Raw genomic sequence first — 21,559 nt, 5'->3', positions numbered from 1 at the left:
ATTGAACAGATATAAATACTTAATAATTACCACAAATATAATAAACATCACTGGAAATAATCTGAACGAGAAATTGGAATCGTAAATGCAATATACTACATACTGAACATGAATAATATGATTTATCCCAACCATGCAAGGTCAGTAAAGTAGAAACACCATACTACCAAGAGTACAATTGTACAAATGATTAGTGAATGTAAATGAACAAGATTTGAAAGAATTATTTTTTATTGATTTCTGAAATATATTTACATTTATAATAAATAAAAGTGCGGAGGGATTTTATTTGTTCATCGTAGAAAAAGAAATAATTGACGTCGCCCGTGTTTGTTTTGGGCTACCTCTCGTCCGTGCAGCAAAAGCAAGGCCCGCCAGTCGCGACAGGAAAGGACATGCACGAGTTGTTTGGATCCCGGAGATACTCCTTCGTTCCAAATTATAATCTATCTGGTATAAGTTATTTTAATTTTTCTATTCATTTTACAACATATCTAGACATATTATTATATTTAGATGCATAGTTATAATTTAGAACGGATGAAGAGCAGTTAGCTGCTAATAATTACTTGGATCCAAATAGGTTGAGCTAATTGGTTAGTTATAATTATTAGCTGAATACTTAAATAAACAACTATTTCACTAATTGAACTAAAGTAGCTAAATCCTCAAAAAAAGTAGCTAATAGCAACTAATAATAGTTATAATCTATTAGATAGCTAACTATTAGCAGCTAAGAGCATCTCCAAGGGTTTTGCATAATTGAGTTGACATTTGTTGTTGTTTGCAAACTTCCAAAACAAAATGCAAAGTCTAAAAATAGACTATCTCCAAGGGTTTTGCATAATTGAGTTGACAATTAGCCAAAGTGGACCCGACCGTGATTTTTTTTCCTTCGCGCGCTCGCGATCGTCTTCCCGCGCGACTTTTCTTTGCGCGCGTAAAGTCGCTGCCGGTTCTCGCGTTTTCCTCACAGGTCGTGCCGCCAGTTCTTCATGCTCCCCACCGCTCGATGCAGGTGCCGCCGCGGCGACTCGACTCGTTGCAGGTGCCGCCACGATGCCAGCCCGACTGTCGCGATGGAGTCCCTCGCGAGTTCTGTAGCGTACGGCGGCGATGGTGTTGCTCGCGATCGCGATATATGGCGCGAAGAAAGTCCAGGTCGCGTGGGGGACCGGGAGATGCGCGCAATGGGCCTTTTGCCAAGCCATGTGCGGCTTGGCATATATGCCAAGTTTGCTCTCTTATTTGCCAAGTTGTCTAAAATGCAAACTCCAAATGCAAGACCATTGGATACTTTTTTTTATGATTTTTGGCAAATTATAAGAATATAAAGTCCAAATGCAAAACCCTTGAAGATGCTCTAATGAATTTAAATAGGCCCTTGGTGGGACGTAATTATATTATTACTAGATATATGCCCCATAGGCGGAGGGGAGCGGAGCGGTACGGCGATAATACTCGATATTTTTTATGTATAGATCAAAGTACATAGGGGAAGAGAAGCGGGGCCAGACGAGACGCAATTGTATTATTACTAGATATATATGCTTGTACATAGGTGAAGGTAGTTATCTTAGGGTTTTCGAATGGCACCCTATGGCACTTATGATTTCCCTGTGAAATCGTTCCCTAGGCAGCAATGCTAACGAACCACCCTAGGAAAACGTATCTAAGCCTTTACCTAAGACGGAAATAAGGCCCTGTTTGGCACGGCTCCACTTCACCAGTGAAGCTGTTTTTTAGGGCTTCAGCTCCATGAACAGCTCTATCAGTGGAGCTGAAGCCATTTTGGTAAACCGTTTGGCAAAATAGCTATTTCCTTAAAATGTGCTCTCACATAATGCCACATAGGATGAGGTGAAGCTGTAAGAAGCCACTATTTTTGGCTCCTTCATACTCCAAAGCTCTGTGAGAGCATGTTTTTAGAGACTTCATTAGTGGAGCTATTCTATTTTACCCCGTTTGGCACAAAACGGCTCCAAACGGCTCCTGAAGCCGCTAAAGAAGCCGTGCCAAACAGGGCCTAAGAGGATTCTAGTAATGAGAGATATACTAAATACTAGTCTGTAAAGGGTGAGATGTTGGCTGTGGTTGTGGATCAACCCATTTCACTTAACGTGTCAAACAAAAAAATATTGCATAGAGGACCACATCATTAGTCATTACTCAACCAAACGACCTTTGTCATCTGTGCGGCAACACATATCATGGAACAAAAAGCACCTTTGATCACTTACAAATTATTTTGAATATTTTTTTGAAAGGCAATTATTTCAAATAATTGTACGTAACATGATCATGTGAATCGGTGTTCGGTAACCTTGATGTAGCATGATGATACAAAAATGCAAATTGTCGCTCAGTTAGGTGGTTTGAAGAATAAGTGTGTTTGTCCATCCAATCCCTCAGGTGCAACTCCGCCTCGTACTTGGCATCCTTCCCATCTCTATTCCATGCATTGATGATGAGATCCAAGTTCATGCCTTCCCCCACTTGTTCTTTGCCACTCACCACTTTGTTGAATTTGATCTCATCCTTGGTCTGCTTGACGTGCTCTTCGATAACTCAGCTGTGAGACTCTTGTATCTCTAGAGCACACGTCAAGTAGGCCAACGACAGGAGCAAGTTCAACAAATTGGTGAGTGGCTATATTGAGATCGCAAGAGGTTATACCTTTTGCCTCATCATCGATGCATCGAACGGGCGACAAAGAGAATGGCAAGTACGAGGCGGTGGTGAGTGGAGAGGCAAAATCTCTCTCGCGTCCTTTGATTCAGCTAAGGTCTTATTTGAATACATATGTATCAACTTCAATTCACATGTGTTGGAGTGAATTGAAATGAAACATAGTTTAATTCTACTTCAATCCACTTCAACATATAGATTAAGATAAATGCACGTGTATTCAAACAAGGCCTAAGTGAGTGATAATTCGCATGATCATGACAATGCAATAGTTCGAAATAACCATGTCAAGGTTCCTTTTTTTCTATTAACGTACGAGTCAAATTTCAATCTTAAATGGCTATACTACACTGTACCAACAAGAGTGAAGGACCGGACCATGAGAGAGAATAGAAGTAAAAAAAACGTGCCGAGCAAGTGAATGGTATCATTGATATGTAGGCTATGTCCAAAACACCAATCCAACTGTCTCTTCTAGCTCTTGCCAAAATTATGTAGTCACACCAGATCTTCTGACTTTAGGAAAGACAGAAACGATGCAAAAAAGAAAAAAAAAAGTGGATGGGTCTACTTTAAGAGCTTGCCAGTTGCTAGGGAAAATGAGGGGAACCGACTCCAGGAAAATGGGGAATACTAGGCTTACTTTGGCAGCACAGGTAAATTAATCACGGGGAAAATAGTCACGCACGTGGAATTTTTTTGACATTTGATTCCCACTACCATCTCTGGGGAGATATACATGCGCGGGGGGGAGGAGTTTTGCTGTGGCTATTTGGCATCCTGTTTGGTTTCTCTAGTGCTGCTTGTCACCATTGAACAATTGAAAACAATATCTCAAAAAATCATAAAAAATCAAGAAAAACAGAAAATATTAAATAATATAAGACATTCACCAGCAGTGTTAGAACCACAAACCAGGAAAAACTCAGGACTAAGTCTCTATACAAATACATAATTCAAGTCTAAAATCATGTCAACCAGGTTATAGTATCAGTAATAGCTAGCATGAATACAGATGGTTTCCATGCTTTACATCCAATACACACTGAAAGCTAAAATCTGCACCAATATTTAAATTAGCCCTCCAGCTCACACCAATATATTACATAGACAACAACAGCATAAAAAATGGACAAATAGTAGGTGCATGTATATAAAAAATGATAGACATGAAGAGCAAAATCTATCTATGATCTTGAACGTTTCTCAGATGCTAATTATGAAGGCCACTTCACTTTTCTCTGATCATGTGTTGCTTCCACCGGTCCTGTATAAGTAACACAAAAGAAATGGTGACTTCCAAGAATATGCAGCAGAACAACGTGAAGTGTCATGCTTGATACACATTTCATATCATGAACTGGTGAGTTGCATGCATATCTCCCTTATCTTTGTACAAATAAAATGGTCAAAACAAGGGGCTCACTCACCTCTCTATCACAAGATATAGAAGGCTGAGACATACTACACATATAGCATTCTGTTCTAGAGAGAGCTATTAGCAAACCTGATTATAGACATTTTAGAGAGAGAGCTATTAGCAAATGTAGTATATTTATTAATTATAAGCATTAAAACTGAACCAAACTGAACTCTAGTGCAGCAAAATACCTCTATAGGGGCTAGCAAGAGCTGACCGAAATGGTTCAAACTCTGCTGCGGCAAAATACCTCTATAGATGTCAATTGTCAGCTAGATGTCTTCAGCGACAAAGTTGCAGTGAGCAGAATTCCGGTGACCCTATAGCAGAAGGCGATTAAAAAAACAAGTGTTAAAAATACAGCACCCTTTTTGAAGCTGAAAACTAAAACACAAAATGTGCGGTAGTACTGGTCATACTAGTAGTTAGCTAGAACACATAAATTTAGACATAGTTTTGTATCTGCCACACAAACCAATCTAATTCTAGAGTACTGGTCATACTAGAAGTAGCAAGCAGCTAGCAGAACCAGAGCATCTACTAAACTCAAACAACAGCTCCTTTTCATAACTGTCCCTACACAAGATGTAAAGAATTTATTGCTTCCTCTAAAAAAAGAAATTATTGTTGGACAGCCCATCAACATTATTTGGGAGAACGAGGAACAATCACTGAAATTCCAGGGACAATCTACAGACTACAGTAAAATAATAATTAAAGTTGCATTTCCTAAAATGATTAAAACTGCATTTCCTTTTTGAAAAAGGAAGCTCATCATATACTCCAATGTTTGTTCTCATACTCTGCTATGAGCAATCAGAATCAGTACTCAAATTCCAGGGACAATCTACAGACTACAGTACCTGAACCTGAACCTAATTGTTAATATTGGTCTGTGCAACTAAATAGACTTAAAAAGATAACTGAACCTGAACCTGATTGCTAAATTGAACCTGAACCTTTACCCATTAGAGTGTACTAAGACTACTAAATTGAACTAAACCTGAACTTGATCCTAATTGCTGCAACTAAATTTAACTAAACCTGAACCTGAAACTAAAACTGAAATTTTAACTCAATTTATCACCTGCTCCTTCATCTTCAGCAACGACATTTGTTGATGCACCTGAAGACACATGCACGCCATCTCCAGCATCAATTACTGGCACTGCATTTGTATGATTCACTTTTAGACTAATCACACTGCTAGAACAGTAGTATGATTCACTTAAAATTAGAAAAATTAAAAATATTAACATGTCATCACAGGACCTATGCAAATGCAGTGAAGCACAACAAGCAATCTCCTATATATATATATCAAACTCACCATGTTGCACTATCTCATAGCACTGGCTAATTGGGATCCTTCCAGCTTGGGTCTCATGAAGTGTCAACTTCTTGGACTGTTATGTTATGAAGTGCAGTATTTCTATTTTACTGTATATTGGTTACTGAAACTTTTAGCTGATCAAGAAATCTATGTAAAGGTATTTTTTTCTTAAATTTACGATAGAACATAAACTAATTGCTCGCTGAATCGTCTAGACACAATAATCACAAATTTTGCAATACCCAACCTGCATACTTATGAGCATGAATAAAATTACCAGGGAAATCTTTCTAATCGGGTAGACATGAATCACAGATTTAGCAAAATCACCGAACAATATCACAAAAATACAAAGCCATGAGGTACCAGATACCCCACTCCTTTTCACAGCCACCAACAAGAATGATAGGGTGCATGCTCACCACGCTTCGGCTGAGTGAGGTATGGAGATAGGCTCGGTGGCACGACGCTTCTCCATGGATGTTGGAGTATGGAGGAGGATACGGCAGCTCGGTCACCCCAAGATCTACGAGATTTTGCCCTGCTAGGAGGACGGGGCTGAGGTGGAGGTGGAGGTGCTGCTCCGAGATGTGGATCTTGCGGCGGCAGTGGCACGATCGCGATTCGCGAGAGATGCATCGCCGGGAACCAGGAGATGCACACCAGTTGCCGGCCACCGGGAGATGCACGACAAGAGCGACGCGTCGACCATGAGCCGCCGGGGTGATGGCGACGGTGGCGGCGGCGGCTGCCCCCTCGTGAGTCGTCGAGCGAGCGACGGGGTCAGGGAAGAGGAAACGCTCCCGGCCGCATGACTCCTGGATTTCTTCCGCGTGGAAAATGAAGGGAAACAGGCTGCTGTCCCCGCGTGGGTGTGCTTCCAAAGAGGCAGCACGGGATTCCGGAGGGTTCCCCGTGATTTCCCCGCGCCGAGAAACCACGCAACGATTTTCCCTGCCACAATCTGTCTGCTCACTGCAACTTTGTCGCTGAAGACATCTAGCTGACAATTGACATCTGTAGAGGTATTTTGCCGCAGCAGAGTTTGAACCATTTCGGTCAGCTCTTGCTAGCCCCTATAGAGGTATTTTGCTGCACTAGAGTTCAGTTTGGTTCAGTTTTAATGCTTATAATTAATAAATATACTACATTTGCTAATAGCTCTCTCTCTAAAATGTCTATAATCAGGTTTGCTAATAGCTCTCTCTAGAATAGAATGCTATATGTGTAGTATGTCTCAGCTTTCTATATCTTGTGATAGAGAGGTGAGTGAGCCCCTTGTTTTGACCATTTTATTTGTACAAAGATAAGGGAGATATGCATGCAACTCACCAGTTCATGATATGAAATGTGTATCAAGCATGACACTTCACGTTGTTCTGCTGCATATTCTTGGAACTCACCATTTCTTTTGTGTTACTTATACAGGACCGGTAGAAGCAACACATGATCAGAGAAAAGTGAAGTGGCCTTCATAATTAGCATCTGAGAAACGTTCAAGATCATAGATAGATTTTGCTCTTCATGTCTATCATTTTTTATATACATGCACCTACTATTTGTCCATTTTTTATGCTGCTGTTGTCTATGTAATATATTGGTGTGAGCTGGAGGGCTAATTTAAATATTGGTGCAGATTTTAGCTTTCAGTTCATATAACCTAGTTTATGTCTGTGTACTGGATGTAAAGCATGGAAACCATCTGTATTCATGCTAGCTATTACTGATACTATAACCTGGTTGACATGATTTTAGACTTGAATTATGTATTTGTATAGAGACTTAGTCCTGAGTTTTTCCTGGTTTGTGGTTCTAACACTGCTGGTGAATGTCTTATATTATTTAATATTTTCTGTTTTTCTTGATTTTTTATGATTTTTTGAGATATTGTTTTCAATTGTTCAATGGTGACAAGCAGCACTAGAGAAACCAAACAGCACAGCTGAATCCCTCGTGAGTCCTTTGCAACGGGATGCCAAACAGCCACAGCAAACCCCCCCCCCCCCCCCCCCCCCGCATGTATATCTTCTCAGAGATGGTAGTGAGAATCAAATGTCAAAAAAATTCCACGCGCGTGACTATTTTTCCCGTGATTAATTTACCTGTGCTGCCAAAGTAAGCCTAAGGGCGCTATCTGGGATTGGGTGAGCAACTAAATTGGAGAGTCTGTATATGCTAGAGAAGGGAATACAGTACGTATAACTCGGTTACGTTTTGGCTTTTGGAGAGTGTTTCTGGTGGCGTTGGCGGCCACCGGCCAGGATGCCGGCGGCGAGCTCCAGGCCTCCAGCCTTCGTGAGGAGCTCTTGTAGCAGTAAACTTGTAAATCGGAGAGAGATACAGTGTAAACTCTACCAATCCCATTCTTTACCATCCCATCTCTAACAGAGTAACAGTGCTATACTGTCATTCCTGTTCAATTCGGATTTGAAAAAAAGTTTGACAGTAGCAATCAGAAGGTAAACCGGGAAGATAAATTAAGATAAAAAAATCACGACTGCATCATTACAAGCATAGTATAAGGATGATACGTTATGGTGCAGGTAACCATTATAACAAACTTGACAGCAATACTACTCAAAAGTCTTAAACGCAAGCAACACAAGTAATGATGTACTTAAACGCAAGCATCAACCCATGCATCCGCCGCCAATCATGGACTCGAAGAACTCGATCTGATCACCATCATTCAGATCGAGCTCCGCCGGCGTGTTGCAGCCCCGCAGCCGGACGGAGCCATCGAACATGAAGATCCCGGTGCCGTAGGTCACGTCGTCGGACACCTTCTTGTAATAGGCATCCATGACGCCCTGCAGCCTGTCGTTCATCCTCATGGTGTGGAAGGCCCTGCGACTCTGCTGGTCAAGCACCTTGAGCGTGATCGAGGGAACAGGTTCGGCCTTGACGATCACCTGCCTCCTGTTCTCCTGTCGCGGTGGCGACATACTCCGGTGCCCTGCACTCGAAGCGCAGGCAACCTTGAGTATGGTTACCTTGAGTAGTTTAGATGAGGAATGAACAACAAATTTCATTCATAGTTTTAGGCTGGTAAAAAGCAGTCAAATCTTTCGTGGTGTTAGGATCAAAAGACTGACAATTGCTCACGCCGGGGTTTTTTTATTATTCCAGGTATTAATACAGGTTTCCAGTTTCAAATACCCTTAGCAACAGTGTACACTGACATGAAACCTAAGAGCAAGGTCCATAATATAACTAAGTGCGTAGCTACTATATAAGTTAAGTTATAAGAGCTAAGCTATTAAAAAGTCAGTGTTCTATTTGTTTTTATTTTTTTGCCATTTACAACTAGCAACTGCTAATATTCCATAATCAAATTCATTCCTACACCAGTGAATATACATTGCAGACATGCTAGAGTTTCCTAATGCACAATGAATGCTTTGGTACCAAGAAGAAAAATGCAAGGGGATGTATTAATCACCTCTTAGGGTTTAAGGAAACTTCTTCCTTTGCCTTTCTTGTTCCTCCTTTGACCTCTTGCAGCAAGATCTTCTTCTCCCTTCTATGGCAGCAAACCTCCACCTCCTCTTTAAATCAACAACAGATCCACTCTCTTCTTGTGGCCTTCGGCTTGGTGTGTGAGGGGAAGCGACGTCGTGAGTGGATCTGCTTGAGCTAAAGCTGTCAGAGGGGCTGGCACCAGCACGTGTAGACCGAGGGGGTGGTGGCGGCGGATGGAGAGGAGGAGAGGGGTGCAGTGGTGGATTTAGGTGAGGCTGAGTGAGGGCGATGCAGGGAGAGGGGCGACGGTGGCGGCTGCGGTAGAGCCTGTACCAAAACAGAAGGGACGACGCCTTATATAGCTAGAGGTTAATGCTTCGCGGTCACGGGCCGTGTTAAGCAAATGGGCCTAGGCCCTAGGGTTTTGGATTTCCTTTATATACTATTCCAATTCATGGATGGGCCCACTAAAAATAGCCTGGGTTTTCCAGACTGAATTTGGAAGGTGACATGAGTTATCTTTATTCCCGTCACTTGTTTAAAAACCGACACGAATTTTTAGAGCCGACAAGAATTCTCCACGGCCTGGTTATGAGCAGCAGGCTCCTGCGTCTTGAAGTGTCCACACGGTCGGCCGAGGACGCACCAAGGTCAAGACACAGTGCCACTACAACCAAGAAAAAACTCCATGGTGAGTGAACTGGTGATGTCGTGCACCTAGCAAAGTTGGTGCATCGCATCCTTGCTTGAATGAGCACGGCTTCGCTTGCTGACAGCTCAGCGTGAATAGATACCAGAGGAAGGAGTAGCATATATATTTCATAGGCTTCCCTTGTGTTTGTTATGCTTGCGGCCGTCGACACGGCCACAACGGATAGACCGTTCCCAACGAAGCTCAATTTTGGGGTAGCGATGTGCTAACCAGTCCGTCTCTTTACAATATCAAATCCAACAACACAATGAGGGTGAAAGTTAAATATTTCTTTGAGTGCATGTGTCGCTATCTCCACAATTGTTGGATGTGCATGGGATTTGCAATTGTCCCTCTCCAACAACTTTGGGCACATCCAATGGTTGTGGAGATGAGAGCACATGTCCCAAATGACAAAAAAGAAGACTATGTCCTTATAATTGGTAAAGTTAAATATGCCCTTAGGACATGTGCCCCTATCCGCTCAGTTGTTGGATGTGTATGAGGATAGGTGTATTACATGAGAGGAACAATCAGCGGTACACACATCTCCATGTATAACCAATAGTTGTGGAGATAAAAGCACATGCTACTTGTGAACATGACGAAGCCTGTATCGTGTGAAAGCCCTAGTTTGGTTTTGGATAATTGATGAAATCCTAGTACTAACCTCTACACTAAGTGTGTGTAGACTTAATGAGGTTGGTACATGCCAAGTGATGGAGCAAGTGATGATCATGGTGATGAAGGTGATGACCACAAGATGATCAAGTGCTCAACTTGGAAAAGAAGAAAGAGAAAAACAAAACCCTATGGAGATCAAGGCAAAGGTATTACTTAGGGTTTTGGTTTTGGTGATCAAGACACCATAAAGGGTGTGATCACATTTAGGATAGATAGCCGTACTATAAAGAGGGGAATTCTTTGGCTAAGCGGTTATCAAGTGCCACTAGGTGTCATTGTTCATGTGCATGCATTTAGAACCTAGTGAGCTAATTTAACTCCTTCGAAGAAAATGATTGTGAAAATGCTAACACACGAGCACACTTGTTGGTTTACACTTGTGGTGTTGGCACACTTTAAGAAGGAGGTGGAGTTTGGAAGGTAGAGAGAGGATGGGTTCGGCGCTTTTGAGAAAATGAAGTGCATATTTTCTATTGCGCCGGTGGGAAATTTTGGAGAAGTCGCGGGAGTGTTTCTTGCTGAGAAAACACTCACCGGACGCTGGCTTCTGGGGCACCGGACGCTAAGTCTGAGCGTCCGGTGCAGACAGTGCCTGGCCCAGCTAGGGTAAGGCACCGGACGATAGGCACCGGACGCTGACTTGAGCGTCCGGTGGTGCGCGTCCGGTGTTCGGGCGTTTTGCGACCCTCTCTGCTCATGGGTCCGGTGAGCACCGGACGCTACCGGTGCTTAGCGTCCGGTGCCCCGCAGGTTTGCGGAACTCTCTGCGCATGAGTCCGGTGCTAACTTGCTCAGCGTCCGGCTGCAGGTGACCGTTAGACTCTGATACGAGCGTTTCAAAAGACGACACGTGGCTGACGTTGGAGCACCGGACGCTGGTGTTGAGCGTCCGGTGCCCCTTTAAGAGCATCCGGTGACCCCGCAGTTTGCCCAGTGAAAGAGCCAACGGCTCTATTTGTTTGAGGGGCTATATATACGTGTTTGGCTGGGTTGGGGCTTACTCTCTTGGCATTCTAACATACTTGACATCCTTGTGAGCCTAAGCATACACCTCCCTCTCATCTCCTTCATAGATTATACATCTTTGTGAGATTGGGAGTGATTCCAAGTGCATTTGCTTGAGTGATTGCATCTAGTGGCACTTGGGAATCGTTCTAGCTGCGGTTTTCTTGTTACTCTTGGTGGTTGCCGCCACCTAGACGGCTTGGAGCAGCGTAAGAGGATTGACACGAGTTGGTGATTGTTCGTGGCCATCCCCCGGTGATTGTGAGAGGTTTGTGCCTACCTCGGCGAAGAGCCAAAGGCAACATTAGTGGATTGCTCGTGTCATTGAGTTACCTCACTTGTGGGTAGGTTCTTGTGGTGTCCTAGTGAGGACGAGGTTCGTGCTACACCTCTTAGCCACCGAACCACCAAGTGTTGGTCGACACAACGGGGACGTAGCGTGCCGGCAAGTACGTGAACCTCGGGAGAAAAATCTTGTGTCTCCATTGTGTTTGTTGATTGGATTTCTCCCGGTGATTGGACTTCATAATATTGTGATTGGTTCATCCCCTCTACGTGGTGGTATAAAGATCAAACACTATCTCTTACTTTCTTGCAAACTAGAGTAGCTTACTTCTTGTATAGAAACTTTAGGTAGCTCTCTAGTGTAAGTAGAGACTTAGTTCTTGTGTGCATAGTGATCATAGCATCTAGAATTTGTTGGGTAGGTGGCTTACAAACACCCTTTAGAGCTAGAGCAAAAAGTTTCGCTTTGTTATTTACTAACCTCTTGCTCTAGTGTTTTTGTGAAATTTTTAAATAGGCTATTCACCCCCTCTAGTCATATTTGTACATTTCATCGTGGACCTAGGAGCTAGCGGCTTGCGAAGCCACGTGTGTGAAGTGCCCGAGCGTGTCTTTTGGTGAGACAGGGCTCTTGCTTTTCGAATAAATTTACAGATCATGTAATAGATGTTGCTATGGCGGAAGCGATTGGCCTACGAGGATGATTACTGAGCATATCGAAGAGACTCTCCATATCCTTCCTAAATGCTATGGAGATTTTTCGCTAGGCAAAAATAAAAGACGAGAATGATTCTCCGACATGCGCATGAAAAATAAAAAACTATTAAAGAGTGAAAAGATATAGAAAATAATTTTTATGCAAATAACTCTCTAAATGATGATTTATAGGGTGAGATTTAGAAAGATTCTTAGATATGCTCTTAAGTCCTGCATATTAGGAGGAACTGGCCTCTTGTTCAATTCACTGCCAAGTGTTGGAGACGATGAGAGATGACAGCTTCTTGTCGATGGCTGCTGTGGCCATCTATGATGAATTTAATATTATGTGGCATGGTTTTGATTGTGTTTCAATTGAGCATTGTAGTAGGGAGGCTAATCAGCTAGCTCCATGACCAGATACTGACTGGCCCACTGCGTGAACGAATGCCCTGACATCTGAACCCAGCTCGGTGCTCTGTCTGGTTCGCGGTGAAAGTGAAACACTGAAACTAGTGCAACGTGCAGCTGGCGGAATCTCACCATCTTGTCTTCTACCTACTGCTGGTGCGGTGGTGCGCCACCTGACGCCAACGTCCGTCCCCCTCGGCACGCTCGTGACCGACCCCGATACACCACGCGCCATGGAACCCCGAGCCCTCTCGCTTCCTTTCAGCCGTTCCCGTAAAAAAAGTAGAAGGAGCACCAGTATCTCCCGGCGACCATCACGGCGACCTATGTTCAGCCCACCGAATACGTCCAAGATCCTTCTGCCCAACGGCGACGACGAAAAAGGCACTTGTCGCCTCCCACCTCGCCCCCATCCGCTTGGACCTCTCCTCCTGTCGTCCATGGCGTCCCTTTCCACTTTCACCTCTCAACACATGACATAGTACAGGACGACGGCACTGCTACCAAGCTTTCCGTTTTGGACCCCAGTGCCTGTCGTCGTTCTGCGGCTCTACCCGTGTGCTTTTTTCAAAAATTTCTACTACTTGCCCCGTTGCCCGCGCAGATAATTGTCACCGCCGCCGCGCTATACTATAAACCTCAGCTCGCCGATTTCTCAGTCAAACTCAAACACAGGTGAAAACAGCTTACAAACCAAAATGCCTCATTTCTACCATTGCTCCTCCGTGCTACTGCTCCTCGCCGTCTTCGTCTACCTATCGACACGCCATGTGCACGGTGACTATGTCAATGGCGCCCACCAGGACCTCCGCGCGCTGCTCTCCTTCAAGGCGTACAACCCGAACGCCACGGCCCTGGCGTCGTGGGTCGGCCCCAACCCGTGCTCCGGCACGTGGTTCGGGGTCAGGTGCTACAGGGGCAGGGTGGCGGGGGTCTTCCTGGACGGCGCCTCGCTGTCCGGCGCCGTGGCGCCGCTCCTCGGGCTCGGCCGGATCAGGGCGCTCGCCGTCAGGAACAACTCCCTGTCCGGCACCCTCCCGCCGCTGGACAACTCCACGGCGAGCCCCTGGCTGAGGCACCTGCTCCTCTCCCACAACAAGCTCAGCGGGAGCCTCCGCATCTCGCTGGGTGCTCTGCTCACCCTTCGAGCAGAGCACAACGGCTTCCGTGGAGGGCTGGAAGCGCTGCGCGTCCCGATGCTCAGGAGCTTCAACGTGTCCGGGAACAAGCTCGCCGGGGAGATCCCCGGCGACCTGTCCAGGTTCCCGAGCTCCGCTTTCAGTGACAATCTCGCTCTCTGTGGTCAGCCTCTGCCGAAATGTGCCCATGCTTACGATGCTCTAGGATCAGATAGTTCTTCAAACGCGACCATTAATACTGTTGTAGCTCAATCTCCGAACGCTAGTGTCAGTAGTGTTTCTTCTAGCAACGGAGGATTCGGTAAGATTAGCATGACTGCGCTCATGGCCACCAGCATTGGCAACGCGGTGCTCATCACGGTCTCGCTAGCCATCTCCGTGGCCATGTTCGTCTACGTGAGGAGAAAGCTCCGGTCCGCCAAGGATGCTCCCGACGCGGCGCTGTGCTTCGAGGAGGAAGAAAAAAGGGACGACAGGTGCCACAAGACGTCCGGCGGGCTCGTCTGCTTCGACGGCGGCGACGAGCTGCGGCTGGAGAGCCTCCTCAAGGCGTCCGCGGAGGTGCTGGGCAAGGGCGTGTCCGGGAGCACGTACAAGGCGGTGCTAGAGGACGGCATCGTGGTGGCCGTCAAGCGCCTCAGCGCGCTGCAGTTCCCAGCCAGTCGGAGCAAGGCGTTCGACCGCCACATGCGGGTCGTCGGCCGGCTCCGGCACCGGCACGTCGTCAGCCTCAGGGCGTACTGCAACTCCAACGGGGAGCGCCTGCTCGTCTACGACTTCCTCCCGAACGGGAGCCTCCAATCCCTTCTGCAAGCCACTGGTGCGTGTGCGCTGCGAAAATACGATGAGCAAAATCCAAAACGCGTCGCCAATTCGCAGTTGCTGCAAGAAAGTGAGTGTTCTTGACGGTGGTCTGTTGCTGCTGCTGCTGAGTTGTTGCAGGAGGAGGCGCGAGGAATCTGGACTGGGCGGCGAGGAAGAGCATCCTGTTCGGCGCGGCGCAGGGCCTGAACTACATCCACACGTTCCCGGCGCGGCCGGCGCTGGTGCACGCGAACGTGAAGCCGTCCAACATCCTCGTGGACGAGCGCGGCGGCGCGTGCGTGTCCGAGTGCGGGCTCATGCGCTACGCCACCAACATCCAGCAGGCCATCGCCCCGCAGCCGCAGGCCGCCCGGACGCGGTGCCCGCCCGAGCTGTTCCTGCCGGACCAGGCGACGAGCGGCGGGTGGCACGGGTACGCGGCCCCGGAGCTGGCCTCGGGCGCGGCAGCGCGGGCGACGCAGGAGTCAGACGTGTACAGCTTTGGGATGGTGCTCCTGGAGGTGGTGACTGGCCACAAGGCCGCGGACGGCGGCGAGGGGAGCGACGAGACGATGGGGATGGTGAGGATCGCCATGCTGTGCACCGCCGAGGCGCCGGAGGAGCGGCCCACCATGGCGCAGGTGCTCGCCATGATGAGCGAGTTCATGTGAAGCGGGCCAAGCGGCTGCGCTTTTAGCCCATAGCGTGTCATTGTGTCAAGTTCACTGCTTCAGCCGTATCCGTATCAGGCTATCAGCTTGTAGCGGATTGCATCCTTCGCCAGGGGCCCCTAGTCAGCAGTAAATTGAGCCCATATAAAACTGGGCCTCTCACAGTCCAGAGTCTAGAACTGGGCCCCTATTTTGCACGTTCTCTGTTGACAGTAGAAGTAAGCCCGAAGCTGTAGGCGTACGGCCGTCCGCCTGAAGAAAAAAAAAACGCTGGCCTTTTTGGCCAACATGGTCCAGATTAAGTATTGCTCGACATGCAATTCCATTAAAAAACTAATAATGCAGAAATGAAGGAATCCACGTCCGTAGTGTCGGTGTTTGTCCCATCACCGGCTAGTGAATTTATGGATGGTGATGCAAATGGACAAACGATTTATACCGGTAACGAAGTATTAGCTACTTGTATCTTATTACTGCGTGGATGGCGATGGCACACCGTTCTTTCAGCTTCTAGCTAACGCGCCATACATCTAGCATGGCAAGCATGCCAATTGCCAGCTACTAGTATGTTGATGCAGTCGGTAGGGCAGCTTCTGCCCAAGACAACTCATCTGTGGACCAGTTTGAACGAGCCAGACGCACATACCACATGGCGCATGGCTGGCAACGCTCTTCAATCATTTCAATCTTCGGATCCCTCAACAACCCTGGCCCCAGGCATCTCCAAGCCAACCAGTTTCGAAACTAAAATTAAGGCTTTATTAATTCTGAACTTAATTGAATCATAGATTTTCTTGATGGCTTGGCTGTCGCTAGTGTTCGTTTCACATGATTGTTCACCGCAGGATGTTGATCTAAGGAGGCGCATGAACTTTATATATATTGATTTGGCCCCACTGAATATTATGCACAAATTGAAGGGCTCGATACAAAGATCATAATCATCAATTTTCTTTGCAAAGGCAAAGAGTCTATTCGCTTGTCTGGTTGACAGTACCGTTCGATTTCTTTTTTTTTTTTTTAGAAATCTACCGTTCGATAATTTGTTGGGAAAGAAAAACAATGCTTAAGCTCAAATGAACGGAGTCAAAGAGTTGATAGAATCGCCGAGACAAATTCGCTGGTCGCAGATAAAATCTGAGTACCTCATATTGCACGCTAGATAGGCACAGATGCATGGCAGATCAGCAGTAGTACTGAAAAATTGTAATTGTGCACTTGGTGCCCAGGCTGGAAAGAATCAAATAAATCATCTCATTAATAACCAGAAAACGCAGCAGGTACATGATCGCCGCCACAAACAATGGCGCATCGACGCATGTACCACCACCACGGGCACACCTCCGCCGCCGCCGCCGACTCCATACATACACACGCCCGCCGACACCTCACACAGAGACAGACACACGCACACGACACGGAACTCAACTCACGCCAGACGAATCACGCATATCAAGCAGGCAGAAAACCACGCACGCATCCAGCGCCGGCCGGATCTAGCAGAAGAGGTAGCCGAAGGCGGCGGCGGCGAGGGAGGCCGCGGCGAGGGGCACGGCAGCGGCGGCGTCGGAGGCCGGCGCGGGGGCGGGGGCCTCGGCGGCCGCGGCTGACGCCACGAGGGCGGCGGCCATGGCGGCGACGGCGACGAACTTCATCCTGAGGCCGGCCATCTTCTGCGAGTAGTCTGGAGTGAGCTGGTTGTTTATTGGGGGCCGCGACGGATCTCTCTTCGAGGGTATGAAGCTCTAGAGAGATGCGCGCAGTCGGGGCGTCGGGGAGAGGTGGGGGAGGACGGTGCGCAGGGGCGAGGGTTTTATAGAGGCAGGGGGGCGGACGCGGACGGAGGCCGGAGCGGGGCCCGCGCGGCGCGGCCAGGTAGGTTGCGTGAGGCGGTGGGGGGCTGCTGCCTGGGTCGAACGGGAAGTGCCGCACCACGCGCGGCTGGCTGGCTGGCCATTTGTTGGGTTCCGCCGCGTTTGGTGGCGCGGCCGGTCAGGCAGCCTGGCACTGCCTTGCGGTTGCGCGGGCGCGGCGGGCGCGGGGGCCGTTGGGATCCTCTCTGCTCCCCTCTGCTGAGTGCTGCTGACCACGCGCGCGTCGCCGCTCGCCCGCCCGCCGCGCTGCGCGTCCTCAGGCCGGCACGAGCACGAGCCGCGCCGAGGCAACTTGGTTGCGTGCGCATATTGCTGGTGCTGGTAGCAGCACGCGATTCTGGCTAACTTGACGGGGAAAAAAACGTTGCTTGAAAACGTTTCATGGTATCGAACCGAGTTCAGATCCTGCGGTGGAGTGGATTTCGCCCGCTGTTCGTGTTGGCTGGTAAGTATAGTATTGAAAACGTGTCGAGTCGAGGCGACGAGGCATCACCGCATCAGGAGCCCCAGGAGGGGTCGCACGGAGAGGCGGATCCAGAGGATCTCGGTAGCAAACGGTCATGGGCGCATGGGCAAACGACCAGCCTGGTGGGCACAGCTGGCGCGACAGTTGCGATCGGGACCGCTGACTAGCTGTCAGCGAAAGGCTGTAAAATACTCCGCCGTGCTGCGGTCCTGCTGGCCTGCCACTGCCATGCATGCGGCATGCCACATCCCCCCCTTGTCCCCATCCGGCGCTCCCGCGCCCCCTCTCCCTCTCAGCTTCAACCACGAGCACGAGGAGGCCATGAAAATTTGACCGTTGGCCAGATGTCTGGTTCCACCGAGCAAACCGTGCCCGTTTCGCTGGATCCGCGGCGGTAGCTTCCGGCGGACCTCGCGGGTGGAAATGTGCCCACTGGCCAGCGGCCAAACCGGGCTCAGTCCATCTGATTGCGGCGTGCTAACGACCAAGCGACGCGTCCAAGCACGGTGCTTACAATACAAAATAGCGGCTGGCAAGACGTGACGGGCGGTCGAAGAAGCTCGATCTGGAAGGCCGGGCCTGTGGTGGTAAAACCGCGTTAGGTACCGTACCGGCTCTGCGACTGTAACGTTCTTGATTTTTTTTTCTTCCCTTGGGCAGCAGGACCGACCGACTGCGTTTGCTTTGGGGCCTTGTTCAGTTTCTCAAAGTTTTGCAAAATAGATACTGTAACATTTTTATTTGTATTTGACAAATATTATCTAATTATGATCTAACTAGACTCAAAAGATTCGTCTCACAAATTATAGATAAACTATACAATTAGTTATTATTTGTATCTATATTTAATGCTTCATGCACGCGCCGCAAGATTCAATGTAATGAGGAATCTGAAAATATTTTGTAATTTTTTTTAAACTAAACAAGACCTTGATCGTGATTGCTTTTGCGGCGTGCGCGAGGCAGGCACTTGCACTGTTTGGTCGCCGGCTTTTCTCGCGCGTCACCCACGACACCCCGGGACCAGGAGCCACGCCGATGCCATGAGCTCATGACCGGCCGGGCGACGGGCAGAGCGAGCGTGCGGAGCGTGGGACTTCAGCAGTTTTGCTTGCGTCGTCCTGGAAACGTCATGGCGGCGCGGGCCATGTACTGGAGTGCGGAGATGGTCCACACTTCCGCGCCACGACACCCCGTGATGCTCGCTGAAGTCGTTGGGCGATGGGATCGTCAACACAAGTGATCGTGAACTGTGAATATGTGATCGTGCGAAGAGCAGAAGTCTGGAGTGTCCGGGTGTATTCAAGGAGCAAGCAAGAGAGCCACGCAACCATCAAACCTCCCGTTGGAGTGCTGGGAGTACTTTGATTTTGGCAGCCTGGCTTGGCTCTGGTGATTTATTCAAGAATTCAAAGTATGAATCGGAAGTTTGTTTTAGAAAATGCCTCTAAAAGCTTAAAAAAAACTCAATTAGAATGTTGAAACTTTTTCTTGAAAGTTTTTCTAGATTTTCTAGATGTTGTTTTCATTTTAGTGAATATTTTTCTTTTTATTTCTAAATATGTTTTTAAACAATATAAACGTTTTCTGTTGATTTTTGTAACCTAATATATGTCTATGATTTTTATTATTTAAAATGGGTAAGAAGTCTCATTTGAAGTTGGAAGATGAAAATTAGACCATGGTGTTCTTTCAAAAAAATTAAGCCATGGTGATAGTTTATGGAGAAACTTTTTCCTTGTTATATTATGGCATGGTCGATTTAGGAATGCTCGCATAATTTTTTTTTGGGGGAACTCTACACTCTTTATTCATGGAGTTGATCATATGATTTACAAATGCAATAGGCAGTTCTAACAGCTAGGCATGCCTGCCTGTCTAAAAAAACATGCTTCTAGCTAAGTTGCGAGCATCAACATTAGACTTTCTACTCTCATGAGCAAAATCTACATAAGAAAATCAAGTGCCCTAGCCTTTATCTCTCTTACAACTTGGCCATTGGCACTATCACAAGCTAGCCGAAATTGTACAGCTTGGCCATTCTAGCAAAATCTACACTTTTTTTTTTGAAAACTCCTCCAACACTTCTCATGGCATTGGCACTATCACAAGCTAGCCGAAATGACCTCACCAAAAGATCAGAGGCCAAAGCTTAATAACGAGCTTTGGTTAGTGGTCACGGCCTCACGGGTAATCTCCGCCAGGTAATCTGGCCAGCATCTTACATTCTTGCTAGCCCACGTAGTCTCTGGTGCCGCTTAAGGACTCTGCATCCGGCCCAACATCGAAATAACCAAGCCCGGCCCCAAATCCTTATAATGGGCTAGGTGATCTCTTGACGGCCTGGACCAGGAAGGTCTCTTTGTGCACTGCAGTTACGGCCTTCTTCCATCTGGCCATCGCCACTCTGAGGCCTTGTTCTAAACTCTTTTTTTTTTTCAAAACTTTACACCGTCACATCGAATTTCGCTAGATCATTAAATATAGATAAAAAACAACTAATTATATAATTTATCTGTAATTTGCAAGGCGATTCTTTTGAGCCTAGTTAATCTATGATAGAATAATATTTGTCAAATACAAACAAAAGTGTTACAGTGTCCATTTTGCAAAATGTTTTGGAACTAAACAAGGCCGTGTTCGGGTGGTCGGTTAATTCGGGCTAATTCAAATTTCGGGTAATGACAATTGCTACTTGATATTAGGTTGCTTTTGTTACCATTGGATCATATTAGATGGATTTAGACTTAGAGAAAATAAATTTGGATAGGAATGAGCATTTTTTTCATTTTGTATTTGGGTAGTATTGTACTTTATATTTTGTTTCCTTGTACCGTACTTTCTTCATTCTCAAATAAATCAATTTCTAAAATTCATGTCAGTCAAACTGTTTTAAATTTCGCTAACTTTATAGGAAAAAGTACTAGCATATATGCCATAAAATGGGCATATTATGAACATATATATTCTATGGAGTACATCTAATGATACTAATTTGTTGTCATAAATTTTGACAGATTTTTCTAAAAATTCAGTCAAAGTCTAAAAACTTTGACTTAACATAAATTTAAGAACCTATTTATTCAGGCACAGAGAGAGTATTTTAATTGGATTTTGCTATATGAAATTTGGATACAAGTCATTGCTACGTCAAGTTGCCACGGAAGCTATCCGGCGACTGATGAACGTTGGATTGGCATAAGATGGCATGATGCAGTTAAAAAGCCATTTCACTAAAAGTTCCCCCATAAAAGAAAGGAAGACTAAAACAGAGCCGTTCATACAATCCAGCGGGAGATACATAGTGCTAATAGGGAAACGAGCTTATTAGCAAGGTACTCGTACGTAGCTAGCAGGCAGCGTGAGTCGATCAGGCATTCAGGCCGGCGCCACCGCCACATCAGGCCCCCATCAGATCGGGGAAGAAGTCGATCTTGTCCCCGCTGACCATGTCGTACTCCTCCGGCGTCTTCTCCCCATTGACACGCCCGCCGTCGAACAAGAAGCGCCCCTCGCCGTACGTGAGCGGAGGGGACATCACGCCGTAGTAGTAGTCCATCAGATCCTGCAGCTTGTCCGTCCTCCGCATGGTGCGGGACAGCGTGCGCCGCTTGGTGTCCTGCACCACAAGGGTGACGAGCATGGACGGCTTCACCTCCGGTTTCACGCTCAGCGCGAAGACGGCCCGCAGGCCGGCAAAGAGGTCGTCGCCGTCCTTCTGAGCCATGCCCGTCGATGCCCCGGTCCCTTTCGGTGTTTACTAGTGCTAGTGCTAGTAGGAGTAGGAGTATTTTTTTTTTTGTTCGGAGTTGTGGTGACTTCAAGATGTTTTCTTCGGCGTGTAGTACTACTTATATAGGGTCTTCTTCGTGGATTCATTCGTCACTCGATAATCAAGTGATACGGGTAACGAAGCGGGCCTGTGCCTCT

The 21,559-nt window shown here is 47.0% G+C and overlaps 2 protein-coding genes across 2 annotated transcripts; one reads left to right on the top strand and one right to left on the bottom strand.

The window, feature by feature from the left end:
• Positions 7,913-9,192, bottom strand: LOC8056380 (small ubiquitin-related modifier 1). The gene is made up of 2 exons (XM_002460859.2): positions 8,884-9,192; positions 7,913-8,397 (listed from the first exon to the last, which is right to left on the bottom strand). Exon 2 carries the CDS (start codon positions 8,384-8,386, stop codon positions 8,072-8,074), a length of 315 nt encoding a protein of 104 aa, XP_002460904.1. The 5' UTR covers positions 8,387-8,397; positions 8,884-9,192; the 3' UTR covers positions 7,913-8,071.
• LOC8055679 (probable leucine-rich repeat receptor-like protein kinase At1g68400) lies at positions 13,006-15,637 on the top strand. The gene is made up of 2 exons (XM_002463024.2): positions 13,006-14,634; positions 14,757-15,637. The coding sequence occupies exons 1-2, from the start codon at positions 13,374-13,376 to the stop codon at positions 15,287-15,289; spliced, it is 1,794 nt and encodes a 597-aa protein (XP_002463069.1). The 5' UTR covers positions 13,006-13,373; the 3' UTR covers positions 15,290-15,637.

Source organism: Sorghum bicolor, chromosome 2, assembly GCF_000003195.3.
Source record: "Sorghum bicolor cultivar BTx623 chromosome 2, Sorghum_bicolor_NCBIv3, whole genome shotgun sequence".
Lineage (NCBI taxonomy): Eukaryota > Viridiplantae > Streptophyta > Magnoliopsida > Poales > Poaceae > Sorghum > Sorghum bicolor.
Note: the sequence above shows the minus strand (reverse complement) of the source record. Positions and strands in the feature narration are given on the sequence as shown.